The sequence below is a fragment of the Staurois parvus genome, unplaced genomic scaffold (assembly GCF_062004578.1).
Source record: "Staurois parvus isolate SC_StPar_1 unplaced genomic scaffold, SC_StPar_1.0 ptg000137l, whole genome shotgun sequence".
Lineage (NCBI taxonomy): Eukaryota > Metazoa > Chordata > Amphibia > Anura > Ranidae > Staurois > Staurois parvus.
The window spans coordinates 1,789,617-1,810,266 of NW_028317933.1; the positions used below are offsets into that span (position 1 = coordinate 1,789,617).

The 20,650-nt window shown below is 44.6% G+C and overlaps 1 protein-coding gene across 3 annotated transcripts in view; it reads right to left on the reverse strand.

Annotated features, from left to right (window-relative positions):
• Positions 1-9,059: 9,059 nt before the first annotated feature.
• The window catches only part of TOX2 (TOX high mobility group box family member 2), a 219,524-nt gene continuing 207,933 nt past the window's right edge, over positions 9,060-20,650 (reverse strand). For all 3 annotated transcript variants that reach the window (XM_089673241.1, XM_089673239.1, XM_089673240.1), the window contains 2 exons: positions 15,869-15,999; positions 9,060-10,051 (listed from right to left, as the gene is read on the reverse strand). In XM_089673241.1, coding sequence (XP_089529367.1) covers positions 10,015-10,051; positions 15,869-15,999 — 168 coding nt within the window. In that variant the 3' untranslated portion in view covers positions 9,060-10,014. The remainder of the gene's footprint in view (positions 10,052-15,868; positions 16,000-20,650) is intronic.

Here is a 20,650-nt window from a genome sequence, read left to right on the forward strand (position 1 = left end):
TTTGATAGTTGGCTAGCTGGCTGGCAGATTGAACTGGCTTTTCTTATCCCCCTTTGTTGATAAGTTATACCTATCCATGTTCCTTGCTGACAATAGCCATTATTAGACTGGGGTAGGCTGGCAAGTTGAACTGAATGGTCCTACTTTTACTTTTTCACGTAGTGCCGCCTTCCGTGTTCACTGCTTAAAAAGCCAGTTATAGACCTGGGTACAGTAGGTGACCAGTTTTTGTGTGTAGTCTTACTTATGCTCCATACACACATCAAGAATATCGGACAAACGATCGGCTTTTTTTCTTCGCCTGCTAGTCTCACATCGAAAGTGAAAAGGTTACTAAAGATACGAAAATTCTCCTACCAAGTCAATCCATCAAAAGTGTCAGACACTCAAAAGGGATCTTCAATGTTTCTGGATCGTGCAGCTGTGCTTCTGGTAATGTTGTGTGCAGGGGCGGACTGACCATTCGAGCACTCGGGCAGTGCCCGAGGGCCCGGGGTCAGTAGGGGGCCCCATGAAATGCCCCAGGTACCTTTTTTATAGTCTTTTTATGGGTGTGATTTGAGTGTGGGCAAGCACACAGGGCCCCATGATCCCCTATTGCCCGGGGGCCCCATGAGTTGTCAGTCTGCCTCTGGTTGTGTGCTTTGTCCAGTGCAGAGAATGTGGCAAAGGATCTTGTGTTGGCGGGGCGGGCAGGACCGAAGTTGCAGGCAAGGATGAATTTGCATGTACATACCATTGGGGAACATGGGGAAGATGACTTTTGCACACCGGTGGGACGCCATTTTGCGCAGCCAGACCGCACTATAGAAGACCTCAATGTTTTGGTTCTTAAAGGAAATTTCAAATCTATTTGGGAAGGGAAGGCTTTTGAACTGGGAGTGATGGTTCTATTTGATACAGGAGATGGCAGCCTTGGTTTGGACGTGGTATTCCTCACTCATTGTCCAGCAGTTTTGCGACCCCCTCTGTGGGTGTTGTTTCCCCCCCTACCACCACCAGTCTTTGCTTTTGCTGTGTCTTGTCTCTAGTCTAGTCCTAGTCTTGTAGCCATTACTGTGTGCATTTGTTTGTGTGTGTTTCTTTCTGTTGTTTTTTTTCTCTCCCCCTTCCGGCATCTCTTCTGGCATTCTGCTGAAACTTTGTGTAGTGGTGCTGCCTGGACCTTGGGGGGGGGCGGACATGCTCCGAAAGGGTGTTCTCAAAATATATATATATGTATGATAGTGCAAATAAAAACAGTATCATGTCAGTACTCCTATGAAAGAAAGGAAGTTCGAAAGTGATGTCATGTATTGCGTTGTATTTGTATTGTATTTTCAGACGACTAGTGTACTGATTAAACGAAAATCGTACGATCTGGTATCGTACGAGAAAACTTTTTGCGCTTGTCCCTTCGGATATTGTCATACGAATTGTCGTGATCGGCTCTCAAAAGCTGTATACTAACGATCCAATTATCGGACGATCAGTCCTCGTACGAAAATGTTCGTACGATTTTCTTATAGTGTGTACGGGGCATTAGACATCTAGTTTTAAATAGACTTTAAGTAAGAAACAATCAACTTAGCCTGTACCAGGAGTGGACTGACCATTTGGAAACTCGGGCACTGCCCGAGGGCCCGGGGTCAGTAGGGGCCCCATGAGATGCCCCTGGTACCTTTTTCATAGGCTTTTTTGAGTTTGGGCAAAGACACAGGGGCCCCATGATCCCCTATTGCCCCTGGCCTGTAGCTGCCTACTTACTGCATATGTACATTGGCAAAGAGGGTGGGCTTTAACACCCACACACCGCACATATGTGTCCATGGGTGACAGAGCTTTCTGTGCTGAGAGCACGCTCCCTGTACTAATGATCGAAGGTCAGTGGGACCAACTCCCAAAATTGTAACCATTTTTTACAGATAACCACAGTGGTCTTGTGAGTGGCCATTCCTGCCTGCCCCCAGGTGTACAGACCGAGTTAAAAGGATACCAGGGCTGGACAGAAAAGAGTTAAGGCCTTTTTCACACAGACAATGAGGCACAAAGTTCATGAATAGACTATGGAGGAGTATTACTAAAATTGGAGTTTACAAAATCTGGTGGAGCTCTGCATAGAAACCAATCGGCTTCCAGGTTTTACTGTCAAAGCTTAATTGAACAAGCTGACGTTAGAAGCTGATTGGCTACCATGCACAGCTGCACCAGATTCTGAGTGCTCCAGTTTTAAGAAATCTTTCCCTAGGTGTTTGTGGCTTGAGCTGCCAAGTGCTGTGTGCGGGCAGCCCATGTAAGTACTACCTTTAACTACTTCAAGTCCGAACACTTTCACCCCCTTCCAGTCTAGGCGATTTTCAGCTTTCAGTGCTATCACACTTTGAATGACAATTGTGCGGTCATGCAACACTGTACCCATATGAATTTTTTAGCATTTTTTGAGACAGATAAAACTTTATTTTGGTGGTATTTATTCACCAATGGGATTTTTATTTGTTTGCTATATAAATGATATAGTCCAAAAATGTTGAAAAAAAGTGTTTTTCTTAAACAATTTTGCAAATAAATAATCATTCTTCATAAATCTTGACCAAAATGTATTCATATATTTTTAGTAATAGCAAAATAACCCAAATTAGTTTATAATCAAAAATTATAATTTTTCAGAAATGTTTTTACATTTTTATTTTATTTTATTATCTATTTTTTTTTAACATACTGTCACCTTAGCAGTACAGTGTCACCATAGTGACACGGTACTACTTGTAGAGGGTGATGAAGTTTTTTTTTCTGTTTTTACACTGATTGCTTTTACACCCATAAAGGCTGTAAAAGCAACCATTTCTCCTTCTCTCTGGCTGCATTCCTGCAGCCATTGAGAAATACTGTGAGAGCTGTGATTGGTCACAGCTTGTCACATGGTACAAGGCTGTTGTGAATAGCCTTGTACCATGTGACCTCTGTGATCATTCATAGATTTCAAAAGTAGTAAGCAATGATGTCAGGAAGTGAGATCTTGTTTACTACAATTCATGTGATCACTGATTGGCCAATCAGTGATCACATGAATTTGAACCTCACGCAGAAGTCCCGTACACTGATCGCGGTGCAGCATGCTCCCAGAGAGTGCGCACAGGCAATGGAGGTGGGGTATGTTTAGAAACGTCCACTCTCTTTGGCAGCGCTCCTGCTGACCGGACAGGAAGTGGTTAAAGAAATGCCATAATGGTTTTAGGTCTCCCCCCCCCCCTCTCTCTCTCTCTCTCTCTCTCTCTCTCTATCTATCTATCTACAGTGGGGATCGAAAGTTTGGGCACCCCAGCTAAAAATTTGTATTAATGTGCATAAAGAAGCCAAGGAAAGATGGAAAAATCTCCAAAAGGCATCAAATTACAGATTAGACATTCTTATAATATGTCAACAAAAGTTAGATTTTATTTCCATCATTTACACTTTCAAAATAACAGAAAACAAAAAAATGGCGTCTGCAAAAGTTTGGGCACCCTGCAGAATTTATAGCATGCACTGCCCCCTTTGCCAAGCTGAGACCTGCCAGTGTCATGGATTGGTCTCATTCATCGTCTGGGAAGACAAGGTGATGTCAATCTCAAAGGTTTTAAATGCCCCGACTCATCTGACCTTGCCCCAACAATCAGCACCATGGATTCTTCTAAGCAGTTGTCTTGAAAACTGAAACAGAAAATAGTTGATGCTCACAAAGCTGGAGAAGGCTATAAGAAGATAGCAAAGCGTTTTCAGATGTCAATATCCTCTGTTCGGAATGTAATTAAGAAATGGCAGTCATCAGAAACAGTGGCAGTTAAAGCAAGATCTGGAAGACCAAGAAAAATATCAGACAGAACAGCTCGCAGGATTGTGAGAAAAACAATTCAAAACCCACGTTTGACTGCATGATCCCTCCAGAAAGATCTGGCAGACACTGGAGTTGTGGTACACTATTCCACTATAAAGAGATACTTGTACAAATATGGTCTTCATGGAAGAGTCATCAGAAGAAAACCTCTTCTACGTCCTCACCACAAAAATCATCGTTTGAACTTTGCAAATGAACATATAGACAAGCCTGATGCATTTTGGAAACAAGTTCTGTGGATCGATGAGGTTAAAATTGAACTTTTTGGCCGGAATGAGCAAAGGTACGTTTGGAGAAGAAGGGGCACAAAATTTAATGAAAAGAACCTCTGTCCAACTGTTAAGCATGGGGTTGGATCAATCATGCTTTGGGGTTGTGTTGCAGCCAGTGGCACGGGGAACATCTCACGAGTAGAAAGAAAAATGGATTCAATAAAATTTCAGCAAATTTTGGATGGTAACTTGATGCCATCTGTGAAAAAGCTGAAGTTAAAGAGAGGATGGCTTCTACAAATGGATAATGATCCTAAACGCACCTCGAAATCCACGGGGGATTACATCAAGAGGCGTAAACTGAAGGTTTTGCCATGGCCTTCACAATCTCCTGACCTCAACATAATTGAAAATCTATGGATAGACCTTAAAAGAGCAGTGCGTGACAGACAGCCCAGAAGTCTCAAAGAACTGGAAGACTTTTGTAAGGAAGAATGGGCAAAGATACCTCAAACAGGAATTGAAAGACTCTTGGCTGGCTACAAAAAGCGTTTACAAGCTGTGATACTTGCCAAAGGGGGCAGTACAAGATATTAACTCTGCAGGGTGCCCAAACTTTTGCAGACGCCATTTTTTTGTTTTCTGTTATTTTGAAAGTGTAAATGATGGAAATAAAATCTAACTTTTGTTGACATATTATAAGAATGTCTAATCTGTAATTTGATGCCTTTTGGAGATTTTTCCATCTTTCCTTGGCTTCTTTATGCACATTAATACAATTTTTTAGCTGGGGTGCCCAAACTTTCGATCCCCACTGTATATATATATATATATATATATATATATATATATATACACATAATATATACACACTTGAAATATATGCTGCCATTGCATACATTTCAAGTGTACTTCAAATCATGACTAGGGATTTCCAGAGCATCTTTTCTTACATTTTCTAAATATATAGTACAGCAGAAGCATTTATTGAAACTCCAGGCAGTGTCATACATAGGGAAGGAAGGTAGGGGGAAAAATTCACTACTCTGACTTATTTAGTGGAACATGCAAATTTCAGCTTGAGCCACTGAGCTCTGTAACCAACAGGTATTTTTTTAATAGGGAAGGAAGGGCCACCAAAACTTGTCACGAAAACCTTGCTAAGTGTCCACCTAATTTAAAAATTGTGTTAATACACAACCTCCGTTGCTTGCCATACAGCCTGCAGCTGGAGCTGGAAGTGGCAAATTTGATCAGTTTGGTTGGATTTCCCTGACTCATTGCTAATGTTTTTTCCCCTAAGACAGTCCAGTCCCCGAGGATGTATTTTGAGCTGTCCTTGTCTTTCCATGGCAGGCACAAAAATACATGCTCAACCCAACCACCACCTAATAACTTTAGGTAGGTCTAGAGGTCAACATTGTGCCTATGTTGGTTTTGATTTGAAATTAAAAGCAAGTCTCCTTAGAGTACTATGAGAAAATGTAATCTTTATTAAAGTTTTGATTTCATCCCTCACTCTCCCTAGGTCTTAAATCAGGATTTTCCATTTTATCAATTATTCTGCACAGTAGAACGATGTCCCAAACATTTAGTTTTTTGTAGGGGTGCAATGTTAGTACATTGGATGGACATATTTTTCCATCTATAGTTTAGGGTAAAGTAATATGCCCCATTATTTTTTGCAAAAGACACTGAGAAATATGTCAGAGAACAAAATCAGTACTGTACTTACACAACCAGAAAGGTGTCACAGGGTCAAGCAAGTATACAGTAGGCCTGTATATTCAAATGTCTCCGGTTTGCTTCTCCCCAGCCACTGCAGACACTCCACCATTTCAGGTGTGATGAATAGCTGCTCCTTCTGCTGCACGCTTTGATTCCACCTACCAGCTTAGACATCACTACAAGACATAGGAGCTGGCAGGGGGTACCACAGTGTGTGTGTGTGGTGTTTGGGGGGATAGCAGATATTTGACACACTAGGAAGTGTGGAAATACCTGCAGTGGTTTCAGAGCAGCAAAACTATGACTTGTGAGAGCCCTGCTCTCTTATTATCTCTGGAAAGATAATAAATAAACATTATATTCCTATTTTTCATATATCCCATGCTTCTTTTACATGGGACCCTGCAGTGATATGTTCAGATTAAACATCAGAAGCTGGAAATGAGCTGGGCCTTGAGCAAGAGGTATAGTGTCCCTTTAAGCTCACAGACACACAGGGCTTACCTATCTCAACGAGAGTCCTGAACTTGATGGTTGTATTGTGAGGCTTCACACTTGAAGATCTGCTCTCCCAAAGTCCATTGGTACCTTTCCGCCAGTGTGACAGATTATGTGCTTGCCATGGGGTGTGGAAGATGAAAGGGGGGGTTTATTAGGTGGCATGGCATAGGACAGAAGGTGGTGACGGTACCCCTGTCCTCTCCATGCTGTAGTTAAAGACTGCCGGGGGAAGGCAAAGACTGGATTCTGCTGCCTGATGAAGTAGGGTTTGTTCTAGAGCAGTGCAGAGCTATAAATGAGCTGTCAGTTACAGTGTGTGACAGGCCGGCAGCAGCAGCAGTATCTTACTGCAGAGACCACCCTTCCCCAATCACCCAACCTCACAAGCCCTAATAATGCATCCAGTCACCACCACATCAGTCACAGTGTTGCCAAACCAGTATCACTAGAATCAGTGTTCCTTATTGCCACCACACCAGACCAGTGCAGCCAGCAACAGTTTTCCTGATCACCGCCACACCAGTCCCAGTGTCACCAAACCAGTGTATGCCAGCAACAGTGTTCCTTATCACCTCCACACCAGTCGCAGTATCACCAGACCAGTGTAGCCCAGCCATGATTTCTCTGATTGCCACTACACCAGTCCCAGTGTCACCAAATTGGTGTACATCAGCAACAATGTTCTTGATTGCTGCCACACTAGCCCCCCGATGTCGCCAGACCAGTGTAAGCCAGCAACAGTGTTCCTGATCTGTGCAGCCAGCAACAACCACACCAGTGTAGAGTTGCCATTCCCTGCTGCCTGTAGTGACCCTGGCCTGTTTATTGACCATGTTTCTGCCTGTCTGCACTGATCCTTTGCCTGTTTACTGACCAAGTCTCTACCTGCCACCTGAACTGACCCAATGCATGTCTGACTGACTACATTCCTGCGAGACCCCAGGCCCAACCAACGTCTGCAGACAACTGTACTCCTGGAAACATAGGAATTCTTTTGTTCTTCCTATTTATTCCAGGTACTTATATAGCGCCGTCAATTTACGCAGCGCTTTACATATATATTGTACATTCACATCAGCCCTTAACCCTCAAGGGGCGTACAATCTAAGGTCCCTAACTCACATCTTCATCCTCCTGTACTTTCTGTCCAGTAAATATGGAGTTCCTGGGGGTAGCCATATACCAGTAGGCTAGGCTTGCTTGGTTTATAGGAACGGTGACTGCTTTAGGTGACGTTACACTAAGCTTTATTCCCTGACCATTCACATAGAGGCGACCATTACAGTACTTTGGTCATTGATATGATTGGTTGTTTTATGTGGCACACAAAATACAATATCTGGTATGTAATTAGTTCAAATTGTGAAAGTCTCACATGTGGTATCGCCATACTCAGGAAGACTAGCAGGATGTGTTTTAGGTTGTAATTCTAAGAATGCCCATGCTGTGTGTGAAACATATCATATTCATGACAACTCTGTTTAAAAAAATAAATCTTCATTTTCTTTTCGCATTTTCCAAACACCTGTAGCTAATAAAATGAAGTCCTCAGAAGGCTCATCATGCCTCTTAAAAAATACCTTAGGGCGTTTACTCTCCATAATGTGGTTGTTTTGTGGGTGTTCCTACTGTCCTGGTGCTCCAGGGCCTCCAGTAATATAATAGGCAGTCAGAAAAGTAGATGTGTAATTTTTGCCACCTAGAAAACCTGATGGTGTTCCTTGGATTTTGGACCTCTCTATATGAATAGGCTGTGAAAAAGTCTCACACATGTTATGGCCACACTTGGTAGGTGTAGCAGAATGTGTTTTGGGATGTAATTCTAAGCACACCTATACTGAGTGTTAGAAATATCATTGACAACTTGTGTAAAAAAAAAAAAACAACCAAAACATTTTACTTGTGGCAAAAAAATTAAGTCTTCAAAGACTTGTCATGCCTCGTGGAAAACACCTTGGTGTCTTTACTCTCCAAAATGTTGTAATTTTTGGGGTTTTTTCTCCTGTTCTGGCACTTCAGGAACTCAAGAAATATGATAGGTAGTCAGGAAATTAGATGTGTAATTTATGCTACCTAAAAACCTAGAAGTGCTCTTTGGATTTTGGGCCCCTCCATTCATCTAGGCTCCGAAAAAGTAACATTGGATCTCCATACTCAGGAGGCATAGCAGAATGTGTTTTGGGGTGTAATTGTAAGTTTGCCTATGCCTTGTATGAGAAATAATTTGTTAAAACGACAAATTTGCGGAAAAAAGCCCAAATTATTAAAAAAAAAACTCGCCATGCCTCATGCTAAATACCTTGGACTTTTTACTTACAAAAAAAGGGGACATTTTGGGGGTGTTGTGCTAACCTGCCATTTTTGGGCCTCAGGAAATTAGATAGGCAGTCAGCACAACAGGACTGATCAATTTTCAAATATATATATCATAGTTTGGTAAAAAAAAAAGATTTAGTTCTGAAAACATGCCAACAATAATAGAAACTGAGTTTGCAATAATTTTACAAGCTTTATGATGTCACAGGGAGTAATAAATGATGTTCCTCACTACAAAGGAAAGGCTGGGACATAATCTAAAGGGAGAGGAAGGTTTGGGGGTGAATTTGGGTAATGTAACTTTAGTACACTTTAATTATTTCCTAAAATTTATTTTCTTTTTTTTTTCTTTTATTTCTTTTATAATGCTGTATGGTTTTGTTTCAATGATTTTATTTTTGTTTGCAATGCCAATAAAATAATAAAAAGACAAAATAAGAACTCCAATGTGGCGCCACTTTTTCAAATGTTTTAATAAAAAGAAAAATCAAATAAGCAATCGTGAAACAAAATTAATATTTTGACTGCCCAGGACAGGACAGCACAGATCCAAACATAAAAAAAGCAGTTTTATTATTAAATCAGAAATCCATTTTGTATTTTCTTTTCTTCCCATAAATAAAATTGTCAACATTTAGAATAAGGTGAAATAATGACTGAAAAAAAATAGAATAACTTCATGACTCAGCACAGATAGAAATTATTTTCTTGCTGTAAAAATAAAACATAAGGAAAAAAAACATTTGGCAGTATTTTACACATCCTATGTATAACTAAAAAAATGTGCTACAATTAATATAAAATGCCTTTACTATAAAGTAAGCTACGCCTTTTAATTTCTATACACAAAAGAAAATTGTAAAGATGTCTTTAGCACAGTCCTAAACCACATGATAAATCTACTTACAACTATTCAACAAATTACATTTTTCTTTATTTTTTATCACATTGTATTTTCAGATTTTTTTTTTTGTATATTTGCACAATTTATTTAGGTATTTGTCACTGCCCCCCTTATACAAACCAGTATTTGTTTTGGTGGGGGGGGGGGGAGGTGGGGAAATATCAAATTTACAATATTCACAAACCTCTTTACATATGCCCAGATGAGCTCTGAAAGGGAAGTCCCCCTCTCACAGACTATTCATCTTCATGCTTTCCGTAACAAATAAGGAGGCAGTAAGAGGTGTCCATTTTGATCTCTACAAGTTACGGGGGTTTGGCTGCTTGCTTCACCAAGTACACGTCTGCAAACAAAGCCGCTTTTCAGAGGCTTAAGAAGAAACAACCACTTAAGTCTGCTTGTCTTGGTGACCATGCCATTCTTGTTCTATATGTCCAGTGCTTTTAGACTCTCTGAAATGTCCATTCCTTCAGCCTTCATTTGCAAGTACGTCTGTGGTTCTAGGTGAGGTAGAGTGGCTTGTCCCCTGGCAGAGAACTGAAACAAACGAGCACAAAGCTTAGAAACAGTTTCGAAAAAAAAAATGTTAAAAGTGCAGATCAGTTGGATAGAAATTTAGAGTTTTGATAGATGCTGGAGAATTAAAGCCCAATTGAAATCTCTTACCTTTCAGAGTCCCAGATAGCTAAATATGATTTTGGAGCAAGGGCTTTCCTAGGGTTGGTGTCACCCGGTGCAGTAACACTTGGTGACAGCCCCTCCGACGATCCCCACAGAATGGATTGGATCTGTGGATTAAGCATAATGGATCGGACTCCGATCTATTATGCTCCCCAATCTGCAGATCCAATCCATTCTGCGGGGATCATCAGTTTTCTTTACAACTTACTTTTTTGTGGAGCGTGTCCGGTATCACCTCCCATATGTTGCATGCTGACGATCCCCACAGGATGGTTCGGATCTGCGGATTGAGCATAATGGATCAGAGTCCGATCGATTATGCTCCCCATTCCGCAGATCCGATCCATCCTGCGGGGATCGTCGACATGCAACCTATATGGGGGGGAGTCCGATCCATTATGCTCCACAATCCACAGATCCGATCCATCCTTCAGGGATCGTCAGCATGCAACCTATATGGGGTGACTCTGGACCCGCTCCACGAAAAGGTAAGTTGTAAAGAAAGCCAACAATCCCCACAGGATCAATGGCTTGCTTTACAACTTACCTTTTCGTGGAGCGGGTCCAGTGTCACCCCGTGCAGTAGGTGTCACCCGCACCTGCCTTGGGACGCCACTGTTTCGGAGTGAGTTCTGGTCTGAAGTACTATAAAATCTCTTTTTTCACTCCATGAAAATGCTGCTTTCTGCCCCACTACTATAGTTCTCTGTGATGGTGCTGCTAAGTGCTGATTACTGAGTGCACAAGGACCCAGTTTGGTGCATTTTGAATTGCACTGTCATATTCACACACCTTGCACAACTGCTGTCACAGGAACGTGGAGGCAAGATAGCAACATTGTATAGACATAATAGCCTATCTAATCTAATACAGTATTTCTCAACCTTGTCTCAGTCAAGGCACCCTTTAAAATTATGGACAGCCTTGAGGCACCCCATTATAAAATGTGAAAAATGATTCTAATAGTGGTGATTAATTCTTCCACAGCAAATACACTTTTGTACAATGATAGTGACTAGTATTCCAATGTTTCCCTTCTCCCGCAATTTTTCTCCATCACTGAGCTGATGTGACCCCAGGACTGATGGAGAGGAACAGGGGAGGGTAAAACTAGGATACTGTAATTGGCTGATGTAATTGGCTGTCAGGATGCCAGCGGCTAGAAAGTCGTAATGGTACACAACGAAAACCTGTGGCTTTGTGTAACTAAAAGGCAGACTTGTTTCACCCGTTGGCTTGTATACACATATTGGGCAATTTGTAGACATTTTGCCAAGGCACCCCTGAAGAAACCTCAAGGCACCGCAGAGTGCTTGGGCACCCTGGTTGAGAAAGGCTCATCTAATACATACACCTTTTACTTAAACGTGAACAGTGCAAGACACTAAACCAGATGCTGTGTGTTACATAGTTACATAGTTACATAGTCTGGTTGAAAAAAGACAAAAGTCTATCTAGTTCAACCAATAAAAAGGAAAAAAAAATGATACAATTCCATATGCACAATCCAATACCCACAGTTGATCCAGGAGAAGGCAAAAAACACCCCCAGCAAAGCATGATCGTATTTCCAGCAGGGGGAAAAAAATCCTTCCTGATACTGCCAGAAGAATCACATATTCCCTGGTTCAACTTTACCTTTAAATATTAGAATCCAATTATATTGTGTGCATTTAGGAAAGAATCCAGGCCTTTTTTTAAATCAATCTACTGAACTGACTAGAACCAGCTCTTGAGTGGGTCTATTCCAAACACATCTCTTACTGTAAAAAAGCCTTTCCGTATTTGGAGATTAAATCTCCTTTCCTTTCTTTCCTCCAGATGTAGAGTGCCCCCTTGTCCTCTGTGATGACCTTAAAAAGATTCTAAAGGCTCAAGGTTTTTTTACCTTCAAGCATTCTATACGTAAAGGTAAAAAGCCTTCTGTATGCAGTGCTTCTCCCCCCAATCCATACCTGATGCCCCCCTGATACAGCAATGTTTACAATAGCCTCGCCTGTATGGAGACTCTCCCTCCTCATTGACTGTAAATCACAGCCAGTGAGCCAAGGAGGAAAGAACTGGAGGGGCATTGCCGAGTCATGGTTCAATGTGTTATGTGGACGCAGGGGCGTATTTACCACAAGGCAAACAAAGCACTTGCCTAGGGCGCATTTTTCAGGGGGGCAGCACCTTCCCCCAGAAGAAGGGATGAAAGAAGGGACACGCGCGTCATGGGAACCAGGTGGGATCCGAGAGAGGCTGCGGGCTGCTTGATGGTGTATGTAGAGCCTAACTCTCGTTCCTGGGGATGTCCAGAGCTGTAAAGATGAGTGTCTTTCTCTCTATCGCTGGGTGGGGGGGAAAGTAGTGGAAGGCTCTCCCAGGTGGGGGGCAGGGGTGCTGTTGGTCAATGACAGGCTTTCTTCATGGGAGGAGGAAGGGGCAGGGTGTTGGTCAGTGTCTGTGGGGGCAGACGATTTTTGTGTTGCCTAGGGCAGCACAAAACCTAAATACGCCACTGTATGGATGTATAGAGCAACGGCTCAGGAGCAAGCACATAGCGGTGCCCCCAGGGAAAGAAGCTTTTTCTGGGGGCACTGCTCAAGGGGGAGGTGCCAGAGTGCCAGCAGTTGACCTGAAATGAAGAGGATCAGGACAGCTGTGTGCAATACTACTGCACTGAGCAGGTAAGTATGACAGTTTTTTTTAATTAAAAAAAAATGAAGCTTGGTGTCACTGTAATTGGATTTTTAATCTAAGATCCTATACAGTATAATTTATAAATGTATTAAAAAGTAAGGGTCCCAACACTGAACCTTGGGGTACACCACTGCCAACCCTAGACCATTCAGATTATGAATCATTAACCACTACTCTCTGAATACGATCTTTTAGCCAGTTTTCTATCCATTCACACTGATTTTTCCAAGTCTGTGGACTTTACCTTACACATTAGCCATGTGTGGGGAACATGTATTTGCAGTGCAGATCACAATGTAAAGACCCTAGCCCAGGGTTTCTCAACCAGAGTTCCATGGAACCTTAGGGTTCCTCCAGAGGTTGGTAGGGGTTCCTTGAACCATGAGCAAATTCTGCCTCTCAGATAAGTTCCCACGGACATCATTAATATTGTAGACATCTGTAAGGGGTAATTCTCACCAATGACCACAATTGTAGGGAGCACTCTAATGTATCATGTTTTAGATATAGTAAACTTTAGCAGGGATTCCCTGAGACCGGAAAGTTATTTCAAGGTTTTCTTTGTGTTGAAACGGTTTAGAAAGGCTGCACTAGTCTGAGCTCCCCCTCCATATCCCTTACTGTTCTTGTACAGGCGAAAAATTCAGCACACATGTTCACCAAATACAATAAACACAGCAATTTAGTCCTACTCACCAAGAAACAGCGCTCAAAAACAGAGCAACATAGTAACCTACAGCACACACTGTTAGCTGCAGTTCCTGAGCCCTAGGTAGCATTTGCTGTGCTCAGGTCGGGGGCAGGCTCTGCAGTAATTCTTTCCCAGCCAGATGAATCTGGCTCTGTGGAAGTTGTAAGCACCATATAGGAAACACCAGCTGTGACTGACACCTCCTGGAACCCAGAGGGCACGTCAAGATGGTCTAAGACAGTGAGTCTTATGGGTGGCTGGACATCTGCAGACAGGTAGAGTGCCCGCTGAAATGCCCATCAATGAAAATTTGGAGACACGCAGTGAAAAGGGCAGCTGGAACAGAAACCGAGGTGGCTGGAGTTTTTTTTTTTAAATATGTTAGTAGCTCACTGCTAAATCAGACCATATAATTAGACCTTACATTGCATTTTGCAATTTTTTTTTTGTCTCCATTACCATTGCCCTCCCATTCTTCAATGTATAATGGGTCTGATTTAGGAATACGAAAGCAAAAACAGATGTGTTTTGCTTAGCAGCCAGTCAGATTGCTTTATTTTTTTTTATGAAAGATGAACTTGATTTATTGCTTTGGGCATCCACTTTGCACTAGGTTTCATTTCTCTTTTCATAAATCAATCTATAAACTTTGACCGAAGAAATCTTTTTCTTAATTGTAATTGCCAATTAAGGTAGCTGCAGTAAAAAGAAGAGGCTATCATACTAGTTAGGTAAATATGTACAGGAAAGGGGCCAGTGGTGGTGTGGGGATCAGGGGGTCAAAGAGTAAACTTTCCTTGCTACTGGGGCTTGTAAGGAAAATATACTGTATATATTATGCTTATAACCAGAGTCGTTCTCACCATGAGGTAAGAATGCTTTTTTGGTCTCTCACCTTCTGTCTTCTGCTTATAGACCACAAGGCTTAGTGTCATAGTGCATAGCCTAAGACAGTGGTGGCAAACCTATCGCATGCGTACAGCAGCGGGCACACAGAGACCTCTCTGTTGGCACGTGAGCCAAGTTGCCCCAGCATCGCCCCAGCAGCGGACTATCGGATAACAGTGCACATAGGGGCCATGCTCATGACCAGAAAGGAGTAACGGTGCCAAGCAATGACGTCACAAGCCACGACTCATTAGCCACGACTCGTCCGAGCTTTCGCATGGCTAGTCAGTGCCCTGCCAAGGATATATATATTGGACTGGCTGTGAGTTTTAATAAATTTATTTTTATTAACACAAGATTTTAGCTTGTGCTGGTGGTCAGTGGAACTTTGTCCCCTTGTGCTGGTGGTCAGTGGAACTTTGCCCCCTTGTGCTGGTGGTCAGTGGAACTTTGCCCCTTTGTGCTGGTGGTCAGTGGAACTTTGCCCCGTTGTGCTGGTGATCAGTGGAACTTTGCCTCCTTGTGCTGGTGATCAGTGGAACTTTGCCCCGTTGTGCTGATGGTCAGTGGAACTTTGTCCCGTTGTGCTGGTGGTCAGTGGAACTTTGCCCCCTTGTGCTGGTGATCAGTGGAACTTTGCCCCGTTGTGCTGGTTGTCAGGGGAACTTTGCCCCGTTGTGCTGGTGGTTAGAGGAACTTTGCCCCCTTGTGCTGGTGCTCAGTGGAACTTTACCCCTTTGTTCTGGTGAACAGTGGAACTTTGCCCCCTTGTGCTGATGATCAGTGGAACTTTGCCCCTTTGTGCTGGTGATCAGTGGAACTATACTCCCTTGTGTTGGTGGTGAGTGGAAGCTCCATTATTGTGTTTTTCTTTTAAGACAAAATATGTTAATTTATGGGTTGTTTTTTCTAAACTAAAACCTCAGTATTCAGGTTTAATTGCAGTATTGGCACTTTGCAATAAATAAGTGAGTTTTGGGTTGCAGTTTGGGTACTCGGTCTCTAAAACGTTCGCCATTACTGGCCTAAGACAACACTTTCACATCCTAAGTACTTAGTAGTAAGATTAGACATGGTTTAAGGCTGTAGACCCTAAAGACAGGGCAGTGTTGGGAGTCATAGGAGGCAATGTAATATACTGTACAATTGGAATGCCAGTGGTCAAGGTGGATATTGAAAAAGTATCAAATGAAAATATTATGCATTTAGCAACCATTAGGACATTCTGTCCATCACTGCACAGGGTTTTACAGTTCTTCACTGTGTTTTGTGTTTTGAATTTAAACATCTGCTCTTGTGGTGTAAGTAAGCTGTACATTGCGAAGTGGGAAACAAACAAAAATCTGAAGAACCGTCTATTTAAAAGATTTCTGAAACTTGTTATAGACAAATAGTGAATATTGAATACTCACTTGCAGTGATTGATACCACACTCTCTACTGGGATACTCATTGTCCCACTCTGTGCTTCCTGGAGGATTGGAGGAGGCTGGGGATCGTGGGCCAACATTGCTTGGAAATTCTGACGGGAGATGTGAGAAGTCCTGGGGACAATTGCGAAAAAGACAATTATGGTCTGTTGCACCAGACAGTAAGTTCTACAAACCAAAATGAAATAATATGACGAGAACTATTTGTTTGGCCTAACTCCATTGTAGCAGATGGATATGTGAATAATTACATCATACAGATATGACAGCTAATTTTTTTGTTTTATAGAAGATGCTGGATTTAGAAGGGTTATACCACCCCATAGTTTCCTATATTCCTCAAGGACTTTGATGGTGATATCTTTGTGCTTTGACTCACAGGTCTACCATAGTAAATACAAGGTCACACTATTTTTTTTTTTTTAAATGCTGAAAAATTTAACAGAGAGGGAAGTGTTGGGAGCAAGAGTGTCTAAGGTTTTCAGGAACACAACTGGGAAGTATGGTACAGGGATATTACCTTTGGAGTGCCCAGTAGTTTTAACAAGGCAGTAGGTGACTGAATCCATCAGAACCCACCTAGGCCTAAAATGTGGGTCCACCAACTCTATAATGGGGACCACATATGTGCAGAACTACACATGTGGCAATGGACACTGATACGAATTATCAATAGGACAGCTGAAAAGTCATAATTTCTTAAACAGTAGCCACTAGGTAAACAAAATTTGGACCAACTTGGCTAGTTTAAAGTCCATGCTATAAGGGGGGCAATGTCAGGGATCCCCTCGATCCCCGCCGCGTTGGTCCCGGCGCAGGCGCAGTATGCCGCCCGGCGCAGGGACTCGAGCACTGGTTCCGGGCCGGCCGCGGCGTTCGAGTTCGCGCATGCGCAGTAGAAGCCGCGGCCGCCCGCTGGGCACCAATGGCAGCGCAGGGCGGGATATTTAAACGACCCTGAGCTGTCATTCAGTGCCTTCTGGTCTTTCCTGCATCCTGAATCCTGTGAACCTGTACCCTGTAAGTTATTGACCCGGATTGTACCTGACCTTGCTGTTTCTCCTATTCTGACCCTTGCTTTGCCTGACCTCTCTCCTGAATGCCCCCTATTGGATTTGACCTGCTGTTGCTGACCTGGCGTGTGACCCGACCATTCTATGCCCGCTGCCTTGTACCTTGCCGCCCTCTCTGTTACCGACCCGGCCCGTCTGACCTTGCTCATCCATCCATCCCGTGCAGCGGGGTCTTCTGACCTCCTCACATCAGACTCTTCCCCGTGGGAGCCCCTTGCGCATACTGCTACCACTGACGGGCGCACCCAGTAGCCACGACCTGGTCTCAGGAAGCTCCAAGTCCATCCCCACCATCAGGGGCTCTGGTGAACAAGCACCCTGGGACTTAGACTCCGTGCGCTGGGGACGCCTATTCAGTGGAGTGCTAGTAGTACCGCCGGGCGGTCCCTTACAGTACCAGAAGGCCATGACTGAGTCTAGAGGAGGTCCATCTCCGCTGGAGGAGATCTGCAGGCACCTGTCCAATTTGACTCAGACCGTATCGGCCCTGCAGGATAGATGTCAGCGGATTGAAACTCAATTCCAGGCCTGCACTATATCCGCTCCCGCCCCACAGGCCGCGGTCACCACATCTCCAGCTGTAGCAGCCCCTGTGCTGGTGTCTGGGGCATCCGCACCACTCCCGGCGGCCGACCCCCGAGTACCCTTACCGGAACGTTTTTACGGGGACCGCACACGTTTTAGATCATTCCGCGAGTCCTGCCTCCTCTATTTTGAGCTACAACCCCGAACCTTCGTGACTGAATCCGTGAAGGTGGGGTTCGTCATCTCCCTCCTGCAGGGTGAACCCCAAGACTGGGCCCATCGGTTACGGGGAAAAAACGACCCTCACCTCAGTTCGGTTGACAGTTTTTTTGATGCTATGGCCATCCTGTATGATGACCCACAGCGGGCAGCTTCTGCTGAAGCTACTCTGTACACGCTCCGGCAAGGCCGCCGAGCGGCGGAGGAGTACGCAGCTGATTTTAGGCGATGGATGGGGGATACTCGCTGGAACGAGTTCGCACTCCTGCATCAGTTCCGTATTGGCCTATCAGATGGCCTGAAAGACGAGCTCGCCCGGGTGGAGGTACCTGAGACTTTAGAGGACTTAATAGCACTGACCATCAAAATTGACCGTAGACTGCGGGAACGCAGGTTTGAGAGGTCCGGCCAGGGTCATGGAAATCCCTGGGGATCATTTCAGGGTCCCAGTCAAACACCTAGGCCAGTCGTCCAAAACCGGCCACCTGGAGACAACCCCGAACCCATGCAGCTCGGCCTGGCACGGCCTAAACTATCCCCAGAGGAACATCTGCGCAGACGATCCCAGAACCTGTGCCTCTATTGTGGCGAAGCTGGTCATATGGCGCGTTCCTGCCCGCAGAAACTGAGTAAGTGCACCTCTTCTTCCTTATCCATTGGCAATGTTGGTCCATCCCAATACTTAGTGGTACCCCTTTCCTTTCAGCTTCCAGAAAGGACCGTGGAAGTATCGGCCATAATTGACTCTGGGGCATGCAGCTGCTTCATGGATATTAATTTTGCTCACCAGCAGGGTATTCCCCTTCAATTGAAACAGAAGGGGTTCAATATTTATTTGGCCGACGGTTCCCGAATAAAATCGGGAGTAGTGAACCAGGAAACCCCCTCCATCACCACTGTCATTGCCGGCCAGCACCAGGAATTCCTCCGCCTGGATGCTATAGCTTCACCCCTCTTCCCAGTCATTCTGGGGCTCCCATGGTTACGGGCCCATAACCCCCAGATTGACTGGGCGACCGGAGTAATCACGTTCCCTTCCCCATACTGTCGGATATACTGCCGCACTTCGGGCCCGGGGGCCCCCCAAATCCTCCTGTGCTCTGAGGGGGAAGCGGAACTAAAACAAGTAATCCCTGCGGTCTACCATGGGTTTTTAGACGTGTTCAGCAAACGGGGAGCTGATACTCTACCCCCCCACCGCCCTTATGACTGCCCCATTGACCTGTTACCCGGCTCAGAAATTCCTTTTGGGCGAATCTTCCCCCTTTCAGAGCCCGAATTGGGGGCCCTAAAGGAATATATCGAGGACAGCCTCCAGAAGGGGTTCATCCGTCACTCCACCTCACCGGCGGGGGCGGGAATCTTCTTTGTTGAAAAGAAGGACAAAACCTTAAGGCCATGTATCGATTACAGGGAATTGAACAGGGTCACGATAAAAAACCGTTACCCACTACCATTAGTACCTGAGCTGTTCCAAAGCTTAAAGTCAGCAGTGGTTTTTACCAAGCTGGATCTGAGGGGGGCGTACAACTTGATTCGCATAAGGGAGGGGGACGAGTGGAAGACGGCCTTCCGCACCCGCTTCGGTCATTTTGAATATCTGGTCATGCCGTTCGGGTTGTGCAATGCTCCGGCCACTTTTCAACACTTTGTAAACGATATTTTTAGGGACTTTCTGGACGTCTTCGTGATCGTTTATTTAGACGACATTCTGATTTTTTCCCCGTCTTTGGGGGAACACAGAATACATGTAGCAAAAGTATTGGGGCGGTTGCGGCAGCATGGGTTGTACGCCAAGGCAGAAAAATGTTGTTTTGAACAATCCAGCATTGCCTTCTTGGGCCTGATTATCTCCACCGCGGGGGTCGCGATGGATCCCCAGAAGGTCGCTGCAATACTGGATTGGCCTGAACCCACAGATAGGAAAGGCGTCCAACGATTCATCGGCTTTGCAAATTTTTACCGGAAGTTCATCAAGAACTTCTCGGGTCTGGTCTCCCCCATTACTCAGCTAACCAAGCTAGGAACCCGATTCAGATGGACACCAGAAGCGCAGGGAGCTTTCGAAGTCTTAAAGAAGCTGTTCACTTCGGCACCCATTTTGGGTCACCCAGACGCCGCTCTGCCCTATATCGTGGAGGTAGATGCATCGGAGAATGCGGTAGGCTCCATCCTCTCCCAACGAAAAGGCACCAAGGAACTGCTCCACCCTGTAGCGTTCTTCTCACGGAAGCTGACCCCAGCGGAGAAGAACTATGATATCGGTGATCGAGAGCTACTGGCGATCAAAACGGCGTTAGAGGAATGGAGGTACCTGCTGGAAGGTGCGGTGCACCCCATCTTAATATTTACTGACCACAAGAACCTAGAGTATCTGAGAACCGCCAAGCGTCTACGCCCGCGACAGGCGAGATGGGCACTATTCTTTTCGAGATTCAACTTCCATATTACGTACCGGCCGGGATCAAAGAACACTAAGCCGGATGCGTTATCACGGATGTACGAAGACGCCAAGGAGACCCCAGTACCTGACACCATCCTGTCCTCGGGTAACTTCTTGGTCCTTCAGTCGGATCTTCGTTCCAGGCTAATGGAGGCATCCACAAACTTCTCTACCTCAGGCGGAGGGCCGCTCCGGAACAAGGGGGGACTCCTATGGAGGGATGACCGAATTGTGGTGCCGGAAGAAACCCGAACCCTGGTCTTGGGGCATTGCCACGACCACCCAATGGCGGGGCACTTTGGCCCAGAAAAGACCCTGGAACTTCTCCGACGCTCATTCTGGTGGCCAGACATGGCTAAGGATTGTAAAGGCTATGTCAGGTCCTGTGTCACCTGCCAGAAGAACAAGCCAGCAAGAAACAAGGTTTGGGGTCTGCTGCGACCCTTACCTATTCCTGAACGGCCTTGGCAAAAGATTTCACTAGACTTTATAGTCGAGCTTCCGC